This window comes from Melozone crissalis, unplaced genomic scaffold (genome assembly GCF_028551555.1).
Source record: "Melozone crissalis strain CALT ecotype California unplaced genomic scaffold, PUWL_Pcris_2 ptg000004l_1, whole genome shotgun sequence".
Classification (NCBI taxonomy): domain Eukaryota; kingdom Metazoa; phylum Chordata; class Aves; order Passeriformes; family Passerellidae; genus Melozone; species Melozone crissalis.
In genome coordinates, this window is record NW_026535782.1 from 17,015,879 (window position 1) to 17,039,000 (window position 23,122).

General features: G+C 37.6%; 1 protein-coding gene across 1 annotated transcript in view; it reads left to right on the plus strand.

Moving 5' to 3' along the window:
* Window positions 1-9,873: 9,873 nt before the first annotated feature.
* Window positions 9,874-23,122, plus strand: part of TFEC (transcription factor EC) — an 86,215-nt gene continuing 72,966 nt past the window's right edge. Inside the window, exon 1 of the mRNA XM_054276957.1 lies at window positions 9,874-10,074. Coding sequence (XP_054132932.1) covers window positions 9,874-10,074 — 201 coding nt within the window. The remainder of the gene's footprint in view (window positions 10,075-23,122) is intronic.

Genomic DNA, 23,122 nt, shown 5'->3' on the forward strand with positions numbered 1-23,122 from the left:
CATGGAGATAGGCATTTCTATTCATATTCCAGGAGTCTTCTGGAGCTGAGAAGGAAAAAACAAACCCTGTGAAACAGGGAGAAGGCAAAACTATCAGGTTTTTCTTCCTTTAAAGCAGCTTTCTGTAGTTACAAAATGATAATTTATAATCTTGCCCAGGTTAAACAGTTTTTGCAGATACTGTAGCTATCTAGTGAGGAAGCTGCACGACTGCATATATAATTTTACAACATCATAGATTGAAAGAGAATTATGAGAGATCAATTGTCCTGAGAAGTGAGCTTTGAATGTTCTCTTTCCTGGACCCAGCCCCAGGCAAATTTTTGTGAGTAGGTTTCTGTATAAGAAGCACATCTGAGAGCAAAGTTATGGACAAAATACACCAGGCCAACATTAAAACCTCTTCCAGTTTTCTATTGGAAAAACAATTGTGCTACCATGAGGTAAAAATGGTACTTTACCTTTGCCCAGCAGGATACTGAGGATCAGAAAAGTCTTATGTATGTAAAACATAATAGTGATGATGGTGATGATGATGATGATGATAATAAACATCATCATTATATCATAATATTAGATTAAATAGTTGTAGATTACATATAATTTCTTGGGATTAATTAAACTATAGCAACAAACCTCTTGTATTACTTTAAGCATTGCTGCAGGATATATTTGCCAAGACTGAGAAAAAATTTTTGCACAGCTGATCTTTTGCCAGCTGAAGGTCACAAAAGAAAGATCAAAGAGCTGCTTCATCTTCATTTCCAGGACTCCCCTTGGTACAGGGACAGGGAGATGGAGAAGAACACAAAAGTAGGAAAGTCTCCTATTGAAAAGTTGAGAAATATCAGGAACTTAAAACTGGCCAGCAGGTATTCACACTCTCTGTGAACACTTGTGTGTTCAGGCTGTTTGCGGAGAAATTTTCGTGCTCTTCATCTGATTTAATATGTAGCAACTGTGCTTCTGGTAACAGGTCTGCTGCTCACATTGTTACAGACTGCTCAGAGAAAATGTAAGGCTGACAGGATTATGCCTTGCTCTCAATTTGTATGGGTGGCTGCTGCAAGGCTAGCCCAAGGTGTAGATCATGAAGACCTAGCATTTTTTTCCTATAGAAAGGTCACAGTTAATGTGTTAGAGTGCAAGCCTCCTTGGGACATCATGCCATAACTATTCATGGCCTTGGCAGCTTTTTTCAGCTGTATATACGCATTTATCAAATGTGTTACTTTCTCTTCACTTTCTCTTTAAATGCTTAAAAGTTTAATACATGGAGGACTTTAAAAGTTTAATACATGGAGGAAAAACACAACCAGATGTATTCTTCTGATATGCAGCCCATAACAAGTAGTGTGATTGTACATACAATGGAGAGATTTTTGTTAGTGTTGTTTTTTTCTTAATATTTCACTCCCTCAAATTTTATGAATACAATAGTGTCTCATACATTCTGTCTTTCAAAAATAAAAGCTTTTGGCTCTTCTGATACCAAAAAAACCCTTAATAGTTAAGAAGCTTAAACACAAACAATGATTTTTTAAAATCTATTTCATGAAATAGCATGCTTTTTGTACATTATTGAACTCAGTGGGTTCATAGCACTGTTTAGTATAGCACTTATACTTTGAATAAGGAGAGACTGTCAGACATATCTGATCTGAATTTGCATTCCACACAGGATAGAGTGTATTTTCATTAGAGGGTCCGTGGAAATTGAATTTGTTCTTCTTTCATCTGAAAGACAAATACTCTATCAAAGGTCGTGAAGAACATTGCTTTGCATTGCCTAGGAGGTACTAGGGCCCTTACTGGAGGGACACCAAAGGGCTGCAGGAGGCCCAATTGGGTGAGGAAGCAGCCTGAGGTGGGTGCTGAAGTTTCTGGGTGGAAGTGGAAAGGAGCATACCACAGTTGTGCCTATTGACTGTAAGGAGTTGCCTCTGTGCTTGTGCCCCTGTGCTGTACACCCAGTGTGTCCGCAGGCTGTCAGCAAAGTGGTGTGCCCTGTGAGGTGAGCTCTGGGCATGAAGATGGACAGGGCTGTATAGAGTCTTCCCTGGCTTCTTTAGTCCATATACAGTCCCAGGCATTTAATATAAACTGATCCTGCTGCTTCTCTTGGATAGGAACATCATGATGTGGTGGCAAAAATGTGGGGTGACAGAGAGGCTACCTCTTCCATCTGTCTGGGGTGGACAGGATTCTTGTGTCTTCACAGTAGAAAGTGTAACAATCAAAGGATTTTGTGTTTATTTCTTTTCTGTTGGTGATGAAAAGTATCGATTTCTGTTATGGAGGCACACAGTTTTTCAAGCATGTATCCTTATAGGCTGTACTATCAATGTTCATGATTTTATCGTTTTTGAACCCAATTAGTTGTATTGATTAGTGGGTCATCTAAATGGAACAAAACAACCCAATCTAAATTGCAAAGTTACATTGTTCATTTTGACTCCAGATTGCTGATGAAATTTGTTTTTCTCGTCCATCCATTAGGAGCCCCTTCTGTTGCAGAGTGCCTCTCACGTTCAAATTTCCTTTAGGTCCCTGTTTGGGCAGCATTTGTTGCAGAATGTGGCCTTTGTTGGGGATGAGCCATTTGTTGGTGAGGAGAGACTCGGACACTCAATATGAGTGAGAAGCAAGTTCCGTTTATTGAAGAGAGCATCAGACACTTATAGAGCAAATAATAAGCTTATGAATATTCTGTAAGCTAAGCGATCTATTGGTTAAACTATACCATCAACTCTTCCTCATTCCTTTGGGCCTACATTCCCTATTTCCCGCGTGTCTCTGTCCACTTGTTACCATATCCAGCTAGGCCCAAGGGCACGCTATCTTGCAGGTGCAGGACTTGGAATTAGCCACGGCCTTGTACTTTTCCAATCTCTAGTCAGCTAAATTCCCAACACCCTTCCCCCGTGCCAAACCACCCAGCACAGTGGGCTCACCTGCTCCCAGAAGCCCTCACACGGAACAGTTGCCATTGTGCTGGTAGTTATTACATCTGGATTGGGCTCTGTGAGCGGGAAACCTAAATCTCAGCACATAAACAAAGCTGAAAAGTAACTTTTCAAATCAAGCTACGCATTTTGTGTCAATATCCAGACTGATGATTTATGGCACGTGTATTATTTTTAAAGAGATGCCTACACATAGTATTCATAGTCCCTAATGTTTTCATTAAGAAAATTGACAGTATTAATCAGCATTTAAACATACTAATTGGCTATGTGCAGTTCTAATTTTCTCTTTGAGTGCTGTAAGGCAATGTATTGCAGTCATGAACTGTGAATTGTTGCTAACCTGTAGGATACCAGGGAGTAATCAATCAAATTATTGCAAAATTATGCAGATATACTATTGATTAAAAAAATAGAGAAAATAGAATTTTTTTTAGAAAAGAAAATAAAGACAATTTAGTTTGTTTTTCAGGATGAGAAATTGATTGGTCTTTGACTCAAGAAACAGAAAATACTGCCTTTTTTGGTAGTCTGGTGAATGGATTAATATTAAGGACCCTGGGACAAATACTGTGAAGAACATCTTCCGAACTATTAAATGCTGTGACAGCTGAGGACATCTAGAGCTGATGATTCAAGGTTCTCTGTTAATTGTATTATAGTCTCTGATGTCTGTTATTGTGTTAAAATATTAATTTAATGAATTATTGGCTTTTTATGTCTCGTGTTCTTGAGTCTGCCTTTGATTCTGAAGGCAGGAAGATGCACTGAAGAGGAATTTTCAAACCCCCTTGCTAACTGAAGAGCACATGCCCTTCCAAAAGGCCATGGGACTTCTGTTACATAAACACTCTCAGAATTACACCACAAGGATATATTAGCTAATAAAATTAAATTGTGCATTGATGGTGGCTCTGATGCATTTTATTTTAGGTACAAAATATGCTTGTGCTTACATGAGGTTGCATGCACACATTCAAAAAACACAGCCAAAAGTTAGAACCAACAGTGTCAATACAATACAAGTGGGTATAGGCTATTTTTCATTAAGATAATAATAAAAAGGTGAAAATATCCAGTTGTTATACATTGGAAAAAAGAAAAGGTAGGTGTTACCTTAAAAAAGACTTGTTATTTTATCCTATGTGCTCCTTTCCATGTTCCCTCCCTGGAGATGCTGTTCTCTGTTTCCTCATATGAATGCAATAGTGACCTCAGATAAAGCTAACAGCAAATCACAGGGTTTTCTCTTCGGCTTCAGAAAGAGGCAAAATAGGGTGGCCACATGCACAGATAGCCCCATTTCTGAGTGTCATTGCTGGAGACTTACTGATGCTGCTCTTTATGTCTCTTCACACTTGTGCACTAGGCCGGACACGTCTGCGGAGGTGACACACAATGGTCATGGGGGTGTAAGCAGTAGTATTTAGCTGTCCCACTCACATGCTGTAAGCCTGACACCCAACACAGCTGAACACATTTCTGACCTAGAGTGGAGGTGGGAACCCTCAGGGAACCCCAGGGATGGTGCTCAGAGCCTGTATTCACAGCAGACCCAGGCCACAACAGATCTTCACAACCTGTGGCTGCTATCGTGTGTCACCATCTCCTGCTTTCATTACAACAAACCCAAATTGTCACCAGAGTCACCAGGCTTTTCCTGAACATCCTCAAATGAAACAGCTTTCTTTGGTTCTGGGTTATTTCTCAAACATAATTTTCTAATACTATTAAATGGCAAAGAAAAATTGGAGATAGCGCAGCTAGGCATCAATGAAACTCTTGGTAGGAGATTTTATTCAAAAATTTGTTTCTGTGAGAATGGTAATCAGGAAAAAAAGTTTGTGCATGAAATCCTGCTACTGCCTTACCTTTGAGACTTGTATTTTCAAAAAGTTGATGGTAGCAGACTGCACATTTTCTTTGCTGCTACTCCAGCCTGATCCCTCTTCATTTTGCTTTTCAGTGTCTTAAAATTTAGATTTCTGTGCAGTCATTCACACTGAACCCTGAAAAGAAGATACTTATATATTTATAACAATAAAAGAGAAAGAATTTCTTGAATTTTATGGACTTCTGATATTTTATTAGCCAGTCTACATTCACCCTCACCCTTACTGGTCTCCCTGTGGTAGCTCTAGCTCTGCTGATCTTGTAGACAAATGATGGAAGCATCTGACTTAGAGTCTTTTAGAATCAAAGAAGATTGAGAGGGAAAAGACCTGCTAGGTCATTTTGTCCATCCCCTGCCAATACAGGATCATGACCTACTGTACAATAACTTCACTAATGTCTTGCCAAGTCTCAATTTAAACAAATCAAGTGGTGGGGATTATATTACTTTTTTTTTTCCTTGGGAAAAATATATCCCTGTTTTTCCATATTTTCTATGAAGAATTGTTGGGATATTCTACTTAATATTCTTAATATCACCATAATTACAAGAATACCTTATTTTCCTCTTGTTATACTTGTTTCTTTCTTGGCATTTTTAACATATATTTAAAATATATGTATATTATATATTTTATTAGATATATTATATATTTTATTATATAGAATATACATGTTAAAAGCACATGTATATGTTAGAATTATATATGTTCATATATATGTTAGAAGTATTTATCATGTAATTACTTTCAGCTTTCTTCATAGGTCAGATCATAAGTCCCTTATTAATACTTGCTGTTTACTTTAATTTAATTTCCTTCCACTTTATTAATCTTTCTGGTGTAGGCTGCTCAAAAAGGTATGCATTGCTCATTAGATTATTCTAGGTGTGATTCTTAGGTGTTAGTGTTCTACAGCAGGGCTTTTGTCTGAGTCATAATGTGATGCATCAGTATTTGTATTTTTTCCAAATCTCCAAATCTCTTCCCTTTTAACTTAATGCAGCTGTCTGACCAGTACTCATTCCTGTTTTTATTGCACCAATATACCTTTTCCACATTGCTGAAAATCTGTTTTAGTGAATTATCTTCCAATTCTCAAGAAAGCCAACTTGCCCATTATTTTCATCACAGTATTTGAACTCATCCTATTTATTTCCTTATGCCCTTTGTAGAGTGTAATGCTTCTTTTCTTTTTCAGAATTTCTGAATCTTATATTTTACTGAAATGAAAATAAAAAAAATTAAAAAGCAGCTAGACTTTGCATTACATAGAGTATATCCAATTTTTAAACATCAACCTATTTTTCCTGGAGTGGAAAGGGGTAAACTGCTACCAACATAAATACAGGTTTATTGGCTGCCATTGCTACAGATTGGAGTTAAGGCTATAATGGATTATATCTGAATATTTACAAGCCCATATGTATTTACCTTTCACTTGAACTTAACCTTCATGAAAAATTCTTATGATACTTTTACTTTGAAATAATTTATATGTAGCTTTAATTTTAACAAAACTTATTTTTTTTTTCCATTGGAATTCTTTGAATTGATGGCCTGACTAGAAAATTTTGAAAGCCCAAAACTGTAAAGAATAAAAGAAAAAGATATTGCATGAGTTTTTAAAAAAATTCCTGGTACTGCTTAATCACTTTTGAATAAAGCAAATTGTATTTGAAATTGCTGTAGAATTTTATAGGATTTACTATTTACTTTGTTTGGCTACTTGTAAGATATTGTGCAGACCATGTAAGTTAGTTTGGGTTTCAGTTTCAAAATATTATTTTAACTTTTTTTTCTATTTTTTAAATTGCAAGATTACACAGATAAATGAACATTTTATAAGTAGAAGAATGTTTGAAGTTTCTGTATGTATTTTATACTTAATGCTTGTATATGTAACTGTCCTCCTCTTTCTCCAATAATGTAACTAAAAGATCATAAGTATATATTCCTTCATAAACACATATTCCTTCACTGTCAAAAGCAGCTCCAGGCAAAAAGTTGGCAAGTAAAGAGTTAACAAAAAGGTCAATGAAATGTGAAGACATCTGGTCCTCAATGTGCACAAAAATAATATTTGCAGCTTTTAGATGTCTTTTATGTTTCTATTGCGCAAAAATAGATTTTTTTTTTTTGATTGAACATTTTCGGCCTTCCATTGACTGAAATAGATGACTGCCTTAGGGCATTTTTGGAAGGGAAAACTAAAAGAAAAATGACTAAATTCCTTTGTTCAGAACTGCTGCTCTGCATATCCAGTAATTTTTTTAATACAAAGACATATCAGTCAATGGGGAGTTTAGTTTGCAAAAGGACTGCAAGATTAGGTTTTTAGTATGCAAGTGTGACCACCAAACAAGCATGATAAGACTGTGGTGACCAGGATGGGGCAGGTACAGCCACCTTCTCATTTTTCATATTTCAGAAATTTACAAGTATTAAATTTCTTTTTCTTACCTCCCTGGCCCTCTCTCCTATTTTGGAGAGACTACTGAAGCAGTCTTTCCGAAATAGGAGAGAGGGCCAGGGAGGTAAGGAAGAGAAATGGTTCACACTGCAGAACAGCCGGGAAGCAAATCCAGCTGGTGCCATGGCTAAGGCAGCCTGATGCTCCAGCACAAGAGCAAGGTGACTTTCTGGGCACATGGAAAGCCTTCAGTTTTTGCTGAGCTTTAGTCTGGAGCTGACTATGCTGGCAGTACCTGTAGAGCTGGCAAATAATGCAGGCACAATGGATCAAAAAGCCTGTGTATGGAAGAACTCTGTGGCTAAGCAATGACATCAGCAGTTAGGAGAGATAGTACTTTATTTCATTTTATTTTTAATCAGCATAGATATGTTTGCTAGACTGTTCCTCAGCTTTCCCTCTTGCTTATATCCATTAGAAGAGGCTGCTGTGAGAAGCTGTGCTGTAGTTTTTGTGATGTGTGTAATACCACAGCCTTAACTGAAGGTGCACTGAAAGGAAAAGCCAGATCCTTGTTCTTTCTGTGGCTATCTGGGAAGCAGCTTTGCAGAGAAGGTCCTGGAGACTCTGGTGGGCTATGAGCCCATAGCACACCCCTTCAAAGAAAGAAAGTCCAGCAGCCTCTCCTTGGGTGCATGAGAATCCCCACTGCATACCTGCATTAAGGGAGATCCTTTTTCTCCCAGCACTGGAGAGGCTGCAGCTGGAGTCCTGCTCCAGGTGTGAGCTGCCCAGTAGGAAAGGGACAGGGATGTACTGGAGTCAGCAAGGGGCCACAAAGATGCTGAAGGGCCTGGAACTTGTGAGTTAGGAGAGGGTGAGAGAGCTCCCATTGTTCAGCCTGGAGAACAGAAGGTTCAGGATGACCCTCGTGTGTAAACACCTACTGGATGGGGAGGAAAAAAGGTGGAGCTAGGGTCTTAGTGGTGGCCAATGATAAGCCAAGAGGCAAGAGGCACAAACTGAAATGGGTGAATTTTCAATTCCTCAAAAGAAAATTATTTTTTTAGTGCATACATAATCAAACACTGGAATAGCTTGCTTGGGGAGGCTGTGTAATTTCTGTCCTTGATGATACTTGAAATTCAACACAGACCTGAGCAACATACTGTGGTTGATCCTGCTTTGAGTGGGGCAGTTGGACTAGATGATCCCCAGAGGTCTTTCCAACCTCACCCATGAAGGGATTCTGTGGTTCATCATAATAAACTCTGCTGAGGTCATTAGAGATTTTGGAATACTTCTTTTTTCTTTTTCTTTTCACCCCCAGGGAAAATCATGTCATCAATAAACAAAAGGCTGCTCACACTGTGGTGTACCACTTCCCTCATTTTGCTTTCTGTTTATCTAATAGTGTTTTCTGTCAGGGCCTGGGCCAAGGAAGATCTGATGTCTCATGCAGTTCATAATACATGAAATGTTCACACTGTAGTGAATTAGTGATGGGGTTCAAGTCTCGTTGTGTTTCCTGGGGCAAAGGCAGTATATGCCACTATAAACGTGCTTTTATTTTAAAGGGTTGGAGGTTGATCCTACAATCCCTTTCTAGCGTGAGCAATTCTGATATAAGGTTTTCTTCCCCAGAGCTACTCACTTCTGAAAGGGTGACTCTTTGCAGGAACCGACCATTGTGTTGCATGTGGCAGTTTAGAAACTGGACTGTGAAAATATTTCTTCTTCTAAACACACGATGATAATGTGGATGGTTGTTAGCAATGCAATTCCTCCAGAAAATGGGAATGGTTACTGAATACAAAATCAGTTTTTCTTTCATTATTTTTGAAGCAGTTACTTAAATATATAGATATAGTATCTGCTATAGAGCAAGTAGGAAACAGAATGGGGAAAAATGAAGGTTTCTCATTTCAATTGTGGTCCTTTTTTTAACTGGCAGTTGTTCCTGTTTTCAAGTGTTTGTTTCTACTTTAATGAGGATACCAACTTTCATCCAGTGAGATGTGTGGGTCACTTTGTTAGCGCACTTGCACACACTAAGGCAACACACCAGCTGGAAATTTGGACTTTTAGCTGAATTATTTTTCCCCAGCAAATGGCTTTCCTTTTGACATATTTTAATGTACTTGCACACTGAGAGGAAGAGTGGGTGAACAGAAAACAGACTGTTTTATTAACCCAGCAGTCACCTTTGAGATTCATACGTGTTCACTTTTTTCTTGCCTTTGTACCTAATCCCAAGAGCCTGGTACCTGGCTTCCCTTGGAATAACAAAGTCAGTCACAAACCTCCAAACATGATTGTTAACTGAATGCCAACTGTTTCTTCTCATCTTTTTTTTTTTCCTTTTTTTCTTTTTTTTTTCTTTTTTCCCCAGTACTGTGTTAGGGAATTGTGTTCTTATGGGTGCCCAATAAACATAATATCAATTTGGATTTATATTGAAGTTTTGTTTTGGTTTTGTTTTTTATTTTTTAATAGTAGATGTACATTGTTGAAGAAATTAAATTGCTGCTTCTATTTTGTGTGTGTGTTTTATAGTGATTTTTTCAGCTCTGCGAATAGTGGGAAGGGAAGAAATAAAGCAATGCTGCAGGCACTTACTGGACTACAGTTTCAGCTCAGAGGAAAGCTACAGGATCAAAAGTGGCCAGACAAGCACCCTCAAGAAGAAGCCCATGCACATTATTCACAGTGTCATATGCCAGTTTCACAGTATCCTGCGTTCAATGGATTTTTTCCAATGGGAACACACTTTTCATCAGACAAAGCTCCAGCAATCTCAGAGGTACCTATACTACCAGTAGATATTTACAAAGCAGATTTCAGAATGCTGTGTTATCTGCTGAAAGCTATTCTTAATTTTAACACATTTAGCTCATTTTGGAGTGTGCTTAAATGAAATCAGGGGAGAGGTGAGGATGAAGCTGCTGGAATTACAATGTTCTAAAAAAAAAAAATAGGGCTCAAGCAAGCAAATACCAAGGTATCAAACTAACTAAATCTTGTCCCTGTGCTGTCTCAAATCATGTCCTTTAAATCATTACTCTTTGGATCAACTGTCTAATGGTCCAGGGCTGACAATTTGCACTCTATGTTCGTCTTGGGTAGTGGAATGTCTCTGGAGCTTTCTTTCAGCATCACAATGTATTTCCAGACAGTAGACAGGCTAAGATCCAGCCAGTGGGCAGTGAGAACAGAGTCCAGCAGCTCCATGTTTGCTTCCTTTCCCCTTGTCAGAGCAGGCAGCATCTCATGACAGAGGCGGAGAGGATGCTGCAGCCTGGTAAGTCTGTGCCTGGCAGAAAAGGTTTTGGCACCAGCCATTTGGGGATACATTTTTTCACGCACTGTTGTTGAAATCCTGGGGCAGTTCTGGACTGTGGTCTGGTGCCCCATCTCCAAGGATTGGTGATGGACAAGTGGTTTGGTACAGTGGCTGTGGTGTCCAGGACAATTCTGCACGGGCTGTCTAGTCTTTGACCTTAGCAGAGAGTGTGCAGGGCTGCAGAGCTGCCTCACAGCCACATCACCTCTTGTGAGCTCTGAGATGCTGAGTGGAGGCTACAAACCTGTCACTGGACAGATTAGATGATGCCACCATATTTCTTTCTGTTTGAAAGTAACTGTGGTATTTTAAATACCACATGGTGGCAGCTGTTGATAAAGGCTGGTACTAGTTTGTTTTTCATTTTTAAAACTGAGGAATTATAAATTTCAGTAAGTGGAGCAGCCAGGTTTCAGATATTTTCAGACGTGTTACATCAGGAATGTTCTGATAACTTGGTATCTGATGCACTGAACCCTTCTTTCCTAGTTTTCAGTGGGACCAAAAATAAAAATATAAATAGAGATTCAAACTCTGAATCCAACTATGAATATTTTAAGCCTTTCTTTGACTGCTAATAAACTTTCTTTCCAGTTCTCACCACTCCCCTTCTTTTCTGGGCTCCCTCCACTCTCCCCTTCCTCCAGTATTCTTCACTGTAGCCTGGGGAAAAGAAGTTTTAGAAAAATAATAAAGTTTTTATTTATTCCTTACAGCTTTTCTGCCCCTGTGGGCATTTGTCTGCCTGTCTGGCTAATGTGCTGTAATGAATCTGCTCTCTGCCATACACACACATATCGTCCTATCAATCAGGGAGAGGAAATGCTGAGTATGGTGAGCACTAACAAGCACTCGGAGGGGTCAGTACACCAGTGCACTGCAGTGGCATGCTACTTTCCCTACAGGCTGCTTTAATTGGGGGAACATGAATGAGGCAGCATGTGGCTGGCACCATATTTTCTTGCCAATCTCTCTCCTTTGGCATGCTGACCCCGGGGCAAGGCTAGCCCCGCTCTGGTTCCTGCTGCCACAGAAGTCCCTCTCAACCTCGTTGGGCTCTCTGGGTTAACTGGAGCTGCTGGAGGAGCAGGCTTGCAGAGGCTAGAGGGTGATCAAAGGGTGCTGCAGAGCCTGTGAGGATAGCATTTCTTTGCAGGTTGGAAATCATGATACAAATAGAAGTGGGAAAAGATGGAGAAAAGGGCGCTGTGGAAATTTAAAGCAAGGGGGAATAGGAGAGAGAAATGGTGAAAAAATAGGAGATAGGGAAATGGGAAGGGCTGAGAAAAAAATCTTGAGAAAACAAATTAGGGGAGAGAAAAAGATAAAGAAGTAAAAGATAAAAAGGTATGGAAAGGTCACATATTACTGAAAAGCAAGGATCAAAGAAAAAAAAATAAAAAAAAATTATTCCTGTACCTAAATTAGGACAGATAGGAAGGAATACCTCCAGAAGAGCTCAAAGAATATCAGGAGCCTGGAGGTATTTTTCATGGCAGCTTTCAGAATTTGGACAAGAAACTGTGTCCAATCCATAATTAAGTGGCCATGTTTTAAGTTATATACCTATAGATAGGTTGACTTCTAGACCCACCCACCCTTTGTGGGGTGCCAGCATGCTATTAAGGACCCACTGACATTGCCTTGTAGCAAGACTTACTACTACTGAGTAAATTTTCTACTGGAGGTTTCTCAGCAAAGTCTTTGTTGGCTGTTTGGAAGGAGAAAGAGATTTGTTCAGAAGAATGGAAGGATTACAAATCTCTGAGGGGCAATAACATGTAAAGTGAAATCTTGGGGTTAACAGTATGTAAGGATGGAGATTTGTACCTTTTGGCAATTATGAAATTTTCTTTGCCCAGAAGTTCTTGTGCTCACAGATGTAGCAGGTTTCCTTGGCAGTCAAGTGATGAAAACATCTTAAAGCAGTTTTTCATTGCCCAGAGCAAGCACTGATGGGGAATCCATTTTGTGTGAGGATTTACCATGGAATGCCATTAAGAACACTGTCTTTGAGATCAAGGGTTTGGGAAGTAGCAGGAAATGGTTAGTTTGGTTCTTTTAAAACAGTACCAAAGGCCCAAGAAAGAGCTTGAAAACAGAGACCTCTCTTTGTGACACGAAATCTTGAGTCAGATTAATTTCTGTGTTGATCAAGGCCAGTTACCTGTGTTCTGCAGGAAGCCAGGTTAACCTACAGAAATACCCAAGGCAGTGAAAGAGCCACCAGATTTTTCCCTGCAGTATTTTTAAGCTCTATAAAGTAAGAAGCGCTGGCTTTAGCAAACACTGATTGAAAATTCTGGAAAAAAATCCAGATCAAAGTAAGATGCCATTTGTAACTCAAAAAGTGACTTCTGCTCTTGAACAAATGCCTGATAAGGTGAAAGGCAATGTGTTATGAGGAATGCCATCCATCAGTCACCGGGCAAAGGTTTACACCCTGCTGCCCTTTCCTCAGGAGTGTTCCACTATATTAATGAAAGTTCACCTTAAACACTGAATTAGCTTTGAAGGGAAATTCATTTTCTCTAGGAGTGGTTTTTGTCCAATATTAGTTTTGGTGGAGATTTTAGTATTTTTATTTTCTCCAAACAATCAGTTAAAACAAACTAACAAGATAGAATCAAATGGAATAGAATAGAAGATTTTATGTTGGAAAAGACCTTAAAGAACATCAAGTCCACTGTTAACCTGACACTGCCAAGTCCAACACTAAACCCTGTGCCTAAGTGCCACACCTACACCTTTTCTAGATACTTCCAGGAATGGTGACTTTGCCACATCCCTGGGCAATCTGTTCCAGTGGTTGACAGCACTTTCTGCAAAGAAATTTGTCCTGATACACACTCTAAAACTCCCCTAGAGCAGCTTGAGGCCATTTCTTCTTGGGATTCTTTATGCTGAAAACCTGTAACTTTGTCAAAGACATAAGTCAGAGACCGTGATCAATTGGAAACAAGCAACATTGCAGCAAAATAATAAACCAAATTTCCATATAAAATGTGTATAAAGAAATTAATTAATTCAGTAGGACTAGGGATATTTTGTTATGTATTTGGGCTGATCTGACCATTAATGGGTGCTGTGTCAATTCATACCACCACAGATTCAGTAGGAAGCTGGTAGGAAGGTGAGGACTAACCAGAGACCAGTAAATCATTAAAGTATAAAAAAGATCTAAGTTACCTTGAAAGATTTTGGGAGTGTTATCTGTTTAACTAGTGTAAAATAAAATTTAAAGGCAATCTGCAGAAAATCCCTCAACAGCTAAGAGACACCAAAGCATTGAGAACATACTTTCCAGTATACACAGCAAAAGTATGCCACAGACAGAGATTGGAAACCGATTTCAGGTACCTGAGTAATGAGTATAAACATAAGAGTAATGTTTTACTGCATATACTGGGAAAAGCTCTGCATAAGAGTCTGCCTGTTAACCACTTTAAAATCCCCACTCTACATTTATTTTCTCAATGAGTGGCTAGGAAGAATAATATTGTTGCAGTGGCCTAGGACACTAAGGAAGCTTGAAGATAAGCTTCTCACAAACATAACATAACAACAAACACTGTCTATAAATGGTTGTATTTCTTTAGGAAATAATTGTTTTAGGTTGCTATTTTAATTTTAATAATTTCTCTTTTGAAACCTTTCTGCAGGAAATTTTTTTATTTAAAGATAGAACAAGTCCAGTCCAGAAATTGCTAGGAGGGAAGTCATGGCTTTTTAAAAGTATTCTGAAAGTCACAAATACCTTTGATGTCCTGTGCTGCCTGCCTTATATCTCCCATATAGGGAGTCTCATTTACCCAGTGTCTGCTACACTGGCATCTTTCCAGTTTCTTTTTTAGATGTGCTCTCTTGATTGCAGCAACTCCAATACTTCATACAATAATGCAAACCCTTTCTTAAGCTGGTATGTTTTTTTGGTGGATTGGCACATAATTGGAAGGATTTTTGACAGATTAGGAGACACTATGAAAGGGAGAACAGAATGGCAGTTTTTTTACTTCTCTCACCAAAAAATATATAATTTAAAAGCCTGAAAAGAAGAACCATTTCAGATGCATGTACATATCCCGTCTGCCTCCTTAAGCTCTCTAATACCATTATAGGGCTTTGCTTCAGGCCACAACTGCTGTGTAAGTGATGTAGTAGTAGCATACAGAAACACAAGAATAATTAAATTAGAATAGATCAGATGTCTATAAATCTTAATAATCTGTTTCAGAATACCTTCACTGGGCTCTCAACTATCTCCATTTTGTATTTGCATTGCCCTCAGATGAAGGAAGGAATGATGAATGTGACTTCATATTCTCAGAAGTCTAATTTATTATTTTATGATATTATATTAAAGAATGCTATACTAAACTATGCTAAAGAATACAGAAAAGATGTTTACAGAAGGCTAAAAATACGATAATGAAAAGTCATGACTCTCTCCAGAGTCCTGACAAAGTTTGGCCCTGATTGGCCAACGAGTCAAAACAACCCACAGCAGAAACCAATGAAACAATCACCTGTGGGTAAACAATCTCCAAACACATTCCACATGAGCAAAACAGAGGAGAAGCAGATGAGATAATTATTGTTTTCCTTTTCCTCTGAGGCTTCTCAGATTCCCAGGAGAAAAATCCTGGGCGAAGGGATTTTTCAGAGAATGTGAATGCCGCATCTCCAGAACAGGTACCTGCATCTGAATTTGATGCCTTAGCAATTTCTGTAGGCAGTGGGGCAAATGGATCTATTCAAGATCCAATTTATCTGGCTTATCTTAAAGATGTACTTTGAAGTAAGACAGATTACACCCTCCAAGTGATATTTTCCTCCCTGTTGAATGAGAAAAATCTAGATACTTAGCTTGGATGTAGGCATCTGCATTTTGTCAAAAATACAGTCAAATACATTCCACGTCTGTTTTTTTTTTTGCTTCAGAGAAAGTATAGAATTTTCAAAATTTCTTGATTCCACTTTGAATTAGCTTATGAGATGATGTTTAAAATTTAATTTTGTGTAAAATTACCACAGTATAGTAATTGAGATTGTTATGCTTAAGTCTTCCTAGACTTTTTGCTGAAGCAGTTTGCAGCAGCAGGGCTGGCTGTCTCTGCAGATTTTTTCATGGCAGTCACTTAAAATATGTTACTTTTTAGTTTTGTGCACTATAATATTTTTATTTTTTTAAAATAATACTTACATTTATTTACATTAAGAAATATTTAGATTTTGTATTAGTATTTCTATCATGAGAAGAAGTATATAGAAAAAAGGAAAATAATGTGAAGGGGTACATAAATAAGAGGAAAAAGGGAATTGGGAAAAAGAACAAAATGCAATTTGGAAGATCTAGAAAGAGGAGGAGCAGAATGGAGACCAAAAGAGATGAGTAAGTGGGAAATAAATAGAGAGACCCGTGTAAGATCCTCAGGCTCACTCATTATTTTGTAGACTTTCATAATATATCTTCTTCTCTTTTTCACACTTCACAGACTTCATCTTTTTAACCTTACAGGGTCTAAAGTCCACAGTCTCTATTCTTTCTCCCATATACCTCATAATTTTTTTTAGACATTTTTATTTTTGCTATGTCTATTCTTGCACACACCTCTACACATCTGAGCACAGCTGTTAACCTAGTTCTGTGTGATAATTCCTGTGGTATGGAAATCACTGATGTAACTGCGATTCCAAGAGTGTGTTCAGCAGGTCCATTGCCTTCAGCAGTTAGAGAGAGCATTAATGCTGAATCAAAATTTGATTTTCGTCTCAAAATTAGAATTGCAGGTAACAACTTTTAAAAGACTTGAAGCTGTCTATTGTAAGGGTGGTTCTTTTTAAAGTCTGCTGTAATTCTTGATGTGAAGGAGGCAAAATGTGGAAGACAGATGTAAGAAGAGACCCAGTCATGGTTTAATCACACGGTGTCCTGATTCCTTCCCATGTATTCTCAGCTCGGAACCCTGAGCAGTAGTGAGCTGTCTATCCACACTTGTACATTTAACAATGCCTAGGACGTGTCCAGGCAGCCCTACTGTTAGGAGAGTCCCTAGCACAGGTTTAGCCTATGCCTATGATGCTGCCCCTCACTGAGGCTTGGAAGCTACAGGGTCCTGGGACAATTCAAAATCAGCATTCTGCAAACAGATGCGTTCTTCTAGTTATCAAAGGCTTCAATGATGAAAATATGAACTCTTCCATGACTTCTGGGCTCTGTGTCCACCACCATTCCTGAGTGTATCAATTTTATGAATGAAATTATAGCTTGAGAGGGTCCTGTGAAACTTCTCTTTTGACAACCCTGTGCTGCTCAATGGGTGCTGCAAGCAGGGGAGGAACCCATTTGCAAGAGATAAGCTTTTTTTTCCTTCCCATGAAGAATATGAACAGGTCCCAGACAGAATTAAGAAAGACTTTTCAATTGTAAAGTAGAGAAAAATGGTGCAAACACTGCTATCTCTACCTTGAGGGCGTTCAGGCCTTTCCAGTGTTAATGAAAGGAGACTCAGTTTCTTGTCAGCTGCAGCAAAGAGAAACTCCACAAACTTGGAAAAAGATCAGCATTTTTTGAAATGCTGGCCCAGGATTAAAAGCATAACAGGATTCCCAGCTTCCTACTGACTTCAGTGGAAAGGTGAGGATCATGATGGGAGTTAGGATTCCAGTATAAATCTACACTTGAGTTGACAGTCATGCTATTCCTGAACAGACAAATGGCAGCCAAGGATGAAGTAGTCAAGCTGAAGGGTCACTAGGGAAAAAAAAGGAGCTTTAAAAGAGCAGTGCTAGTCTCTATGACAAGAGCTGTAGTAATTGAATTTTGAAGGGACCTGACTGAGATATTAAGTATTATACACCATATTAGTAATTACGTAACACATAATATTAATGATACTTATACAAGTGTTTGTTAAACCAGTAATTCAGATTTAATGAATAACAAATGGCCTTTTTTATAAGAGGGAATCCCACGCTTAATTTCTGAGATTAATCTTATTTAAAGCAAAAATTCTCCCTCTGAATAGCTGGTAGTGTTCAGCTTAAATCAGCATCTGCTGAAGTGAGTAGTTGAGCTTCATCTGACATTTATTAGGACCAATGCATAAAGCCTGTACTGTGGCAATACTATTTAATTGTCAAGGCAATTAGTTGCCACTTTGGATATCAGAATTGTTACTGAGTTAAAAAATAAGGGAAGAAGACATGGCAGAAATAGCTTTCTTTCTAACTGGAAATTATGTCTGAATTTTATATTAGTCATAGAAGTGAGAACTGATGACATAGATCAGACTTGGACATAACAGGGAAAAAGTTATAATTTAACAACAGTTGATTTACTTATGACTTCAAACCCACTCTAAATTTCATACAAAATTATGTAAATCACTGGATACTAGGCTAAAATTCTCTGTAATGTGTATGGTTCCCTTACCTCTCTATTAAAAAATCAGGATTATTTGTTTTCTTTTCAACAATATAAAGATATTTAGAATAAAAAACCCTCATTCACTATTCTGTGAGCCTTACATTTGCTCTGAAACATGTGTAGATCCTCCTAAGCAAATTCTATGTACATGATTCTTACCTTTAACTATAAGAGTTTCTTAGTTTGAAAAGGATTCATATAGTTATATTCTTTCAATATGCAAGTAAACTGGCCACTGGTCACATGAGAGAGTCCTCTTCAACTGTGCTTATTATTGTTCTTTTTGTTCTCAAATCTTTTCTAGAGAAATTTAGAGTCAGTTTTGCATATCTGCCATTAATGTTCACAGAGTAAAGCCAGAAAGAGGCAGTGTAGAAATGGGAGTTCATTTTGCTCAAGACTCTGAGTGCAGTGTCTGGAAGTGCAGTGTCTGAAAGTCTATACTCTGGCAGCTTGTACATTGGCTGGCCTTTGGATTAATGTAGGAATGCAAAGCTACAAGTCCTTAATCTTCATAAAGAATGACAACCATCTCTACATGGCTGGAGCCAGCATGTTCATCCCATCCTTCTCTGCTCCTCACCAAAGTGCAGTTTATTGGTTTCAATCCTGTCCAGATCAACTTCTACAGTCCATATGTTTCATGTGTTGGCAATTTGTGTATCTGGACACATCAGAAAAGGTTATTAGGTGATTCTCTGCGTTATAAAGGGGAAATTAGGGAAATTTTAAATCAAACTCTAGGAAGAATTAAGTGAGATTTTAATTTTGACTATGCTGGACGCCTCTGGGCTATGTTGTGATCCATCTGCCTAGAGGGAGGACTTTGCTTATCCCAGCTGCCATTTTCTAGCCTAGCCCTAGTGGGAGTGCATCTCATCTATTGTTTCAAGAATACTTCCAGCCATCTCTCAAAGTTCAGTATGCTGACCACAGATTATCCTGCCTATTTTCTGAGCAGTACCAAACAAGATTAAGTTAATTAATAGCTATATTTTATTTGAATTAACTTCCATGCATTATTTATTTCTGACCAAAGGTCTAGAATTTGTGGAGACCAGCACTTCAAAACTTGGGAAAGTGATAGTTTTTTTTTGTAGGTGGGACATGAAAAGTTTGAGCCACAAATAAAAGATTCAATCATTAAAATGTATAGATCAATTGATTTTGGGTAAGCCTATTTTGTTGGAGAGACAGACTAACATATTGAAATGAATGGAAGCTCCAGATAACCTCTGGTAGTTGAAATCAAACTGAAATATGATTGCAATAGTGTCAAGATATTATATTTTATCTGTGGTTACCTGCAAGTCCAGCAATACAAGAGAGGCTGACACCAGTAGGATTTAAGAGATCTTACACTTTCTTACACATCATGGTGTTTCTGCTCCTTTTATTCTAAACACTTTTAGATCTCTGTTGTGATCTTGACTACAGTGTTTCCTCATAATGATTGCTGCTATATCAACTCCCAGGAAAATTTTTTCTTAGTTATCTGAAGTATAAAGCAAACCTCAACTTTACTCAGGTACTTCTCTTTCTTTTCTTCTTTTTCTTGTTATCAGTCATTATTCTAGGGACAGACTTCTGAGATATGCAACAACTCATGCTAATTTCAAATCTGTGTACCATCTTCTTGTACTATTTTGAAAAGGGGCCCTCAGTCATTCTCTGGTATTTCCTGAAGTGCATTTTTCCAGAAATGAAGCACATGGTTACTGTCAACAGAAATCTGTGGTCAACCTTGGTCTTGATTTCTCCACTAGCTGGAAGGAAATAAAAAACTGAACTTGTCACTTCCATCTGTCCTGACTCACAACTGGTTCTGTATTGGTTTAGTTACACTTCAAATATTCTGCTGTATGAGCTTTGATCAGTAAAACACGATTGAGTTTATTATCTCATATTTTCCTCTGAGAAAATAATATAAACAGCTCTTTAAAACTGATGTCAGTATTTTTTGATTTAACAGGGAATTTTAGGATATTACAATATTTTTTCAGACGTCAAATGTACACCTTAAAACAGAGTCATCTCTAGTTCAGACCATTGTATCATACAATTTAGAGGTAGTTGCTCAAAATGCAGGGAGAATGAGTCAATCATTGCCCATCAAATGCAAATACAAAATAAACCACAAACAACTCAACATGAGTAAAGAAATCCAAGAATTATGTTCCATAAATTCAGTTGCCTGCTGTTCATTCTGTAGTATAGAAACACTTTTGTCCATCCAACACTTTTTGCCAAATATTTTATCCTTTCTCAGGAGACAGCTATTTAGATGCAATTATTTGAATCTGTGAGATTGCTTGAAACTCACAAAGCTGAGAACCATAAAAAGTGGTGATGGAGAAAAGTCTAATAAACAGAAATAGCTTTGGTGCTGTACAAAGGAGAATACCTGTTGTGAATTGCAGCAAGTTTCCAGTGGCCATAAACATAAGGAAGAAAAGGTACTGTTATTCTACAGCCATGACAGTTTTCAAAGCAATGCTACCTGCAGAGGTTGTCAAGAGAGCAGAAAAACCACAATAACCCCCACATCTCTAGCATTCCACATCCCACTTATTTCACCCAAGGCTGCATATTTATTTTGAGATTAATTTGGTACATGTAGTGTACATTTGCCAAGTTTTTTTTTTGCTATTTAAATCTTCAATTGCAAAGCTATGTATTAATCCTATTACTGCTAATTGAGAGAAGTCTGCAGTCTTTTTGAGTTAGGTGAAGTTCAAGTTGTAATTGGTATCAAAGAAAAGCACAGAGTAAGAACTGAATATTAATATTTAACTCTTGCCATTTTATTATTTCCACTTGAAAATCACAGCAGTGGTTAAAAGACCTTTTTATGAGTTCATGAGGGTAGTGAATTGGAGACTATGGGATGAGATTTTTCATTCATGCAGCAAGATTGACAAAAGTTGCTTTGTAAGAAATGTAAATGAAATATTATACTGGGGCCCAGTAGTACTGGTTATAGCCACAGGTTTCTCAGTATTCCCCTTATGAAATTTTCCTTGTAGGTTAAGTACCTGCACCGTAAAATTTTGCTCAAGGTTAATACAGCATACAAGATTCTAACCCAGGAGCTATCTTGTTCCAAATCTTCCATTTAGCCTTTTCCAGATAACTGTAGTTTTAGATGAGGTTTTGAATTTGAGTACTTTTTAAATGACTGCTTTTAAGGCAGAACATCTCATAAGACATGCACACAATGGTGGATTAATTGTTTATGATGGAAAATAAGAACAAAGACCACCCAGGTCTTTGATATCAGATCCCTAATCAAGTACATTTATTTGTACATTCCTTCAAAGACATAAATGGTGAATTTTTTCAAAGGTCAAAGAAATTAAAAGAAAAATGCCCATTGACATGGTGGCTTTGGAAATAATTTCTACCTCTGACTAAACAGTGTTTGGAACACCAGTTAACAAATAATTTCTCCATGTTTTATTTTGTCTATTTTTTGGAATTTTATGCATTGGGAGTTTCAGGCTCTGTCTTTAATCATACCCATAGACCATATTCACTATTATACTTTTGGGACTGCTATAATCAGTCATTTGATATCAAACTGGATGGAGACCAGAATGAAGGAATAATTTCAGATCTGTATCTTGTTGTTGAAATATCACAAAAACCATGCTTAAAAAAGATGTTTGAGAGTAAGAAAAATTATAAGAGGTAATGTTGGAAGTCAGAGTAAAAAAGCAAAGAGATCAAAACATGGAAAAAAAAGCAAAGAAGATATGAAAAATTAGGGAGAACAACGCTGAAACCAGCAAAGTGGACACAGCTTGAAATGCTGCATTTCCACTACTCACTTTACATTAGAGATGACAAATTGTGGTAACAATTGGTTATTATTTCTGTTGAAAGTGTTTTTCTTCCTATGAATAGTGAAGACAGTCTAAACTGATCGTTTGAGATCATTTGACCAAAATGCATAAATAGCAATGGTAGCAATTTTGGTTCCAAATGGAGATATTTGATTCTTGCTCTGTAGACTATGATTTCAGACAAATGCACAGATAATCAACATTTTTTTATTTGTTCACAAATTTTCTCCATTATTACTTTATATTAATTTACTTCAGAGTTTTTTACCTTCAAAGACCTTGCAAGTTCAGACTAAAAGTAGCTCCATGAAGGCCTGGTAGCTTTGTGAGGTGCATTGACACAACTGTAGTTGCAGTCAGTTCCTTATGCAGAAGAAAACTCAAGTGTTCTCTAAAGCAAACAAATGGTTTCTTTCTTTTTTCCTTTTTTTTCTGGCAAAAGGTTATGAAACTAATACTTGGGTTGGAACTAATGATAAATATAAGCTTACAACTTTCATCATTAGTGCTGTTACAAATCATAGATATATTTCTAAAGAACAAACTCCAGTTTTTGTTTATATCTGGACCATTAACAATTGAACTGCGTCCTGCCTTTCTAATATCGAAAGAGGCAGACTATAGTTACAGAATAAAGAGTGTGAATAACTAAAAAATAGATTGTATTAAGTCCTGAAATAAACTATTGTATCTAACACATAGAGAATGAAAAAAAATGTTGCTACTACAATCTCCAACTCATTTGGAGGTTGAGGAGGAGTGAGAATTTTACCTTGAAAAATTCAACGGAACTGAATACAAATAAACAATTTCATCCACTTTGTAGTACTGAAAATGCTGATTTTGTGGCTTAAGTGATAATATTGATAGTTAAAATATATTTCATACATAGTGTTTGAAGAATTATCTAGTTCATTCAAACTCCAGGATTACTTCCCTCTAGATTTTTTTCTTCAGTTAGTAAAAATGCCAACAAGATTTGAATACTGGCATTCAATTCATACCTTTTGGGGGTTGGGGGTCATTGACTCCGGCATCCTTTTCTATATATTTATGTTAAGCTATCTTCTGGCCTCCACTGAAATTTTGAGGCTATCATATAAATTGTAATGTTGCACAGTCTGGCTGTGAGGAAGGTGTCACATCTTGCAGGTAAAAATTTAAGTTGCAGAGACACAAATTCATTTCCTCATATCATAAGGTTTAGCTTCCATAAATGCCTACATGGATCCAG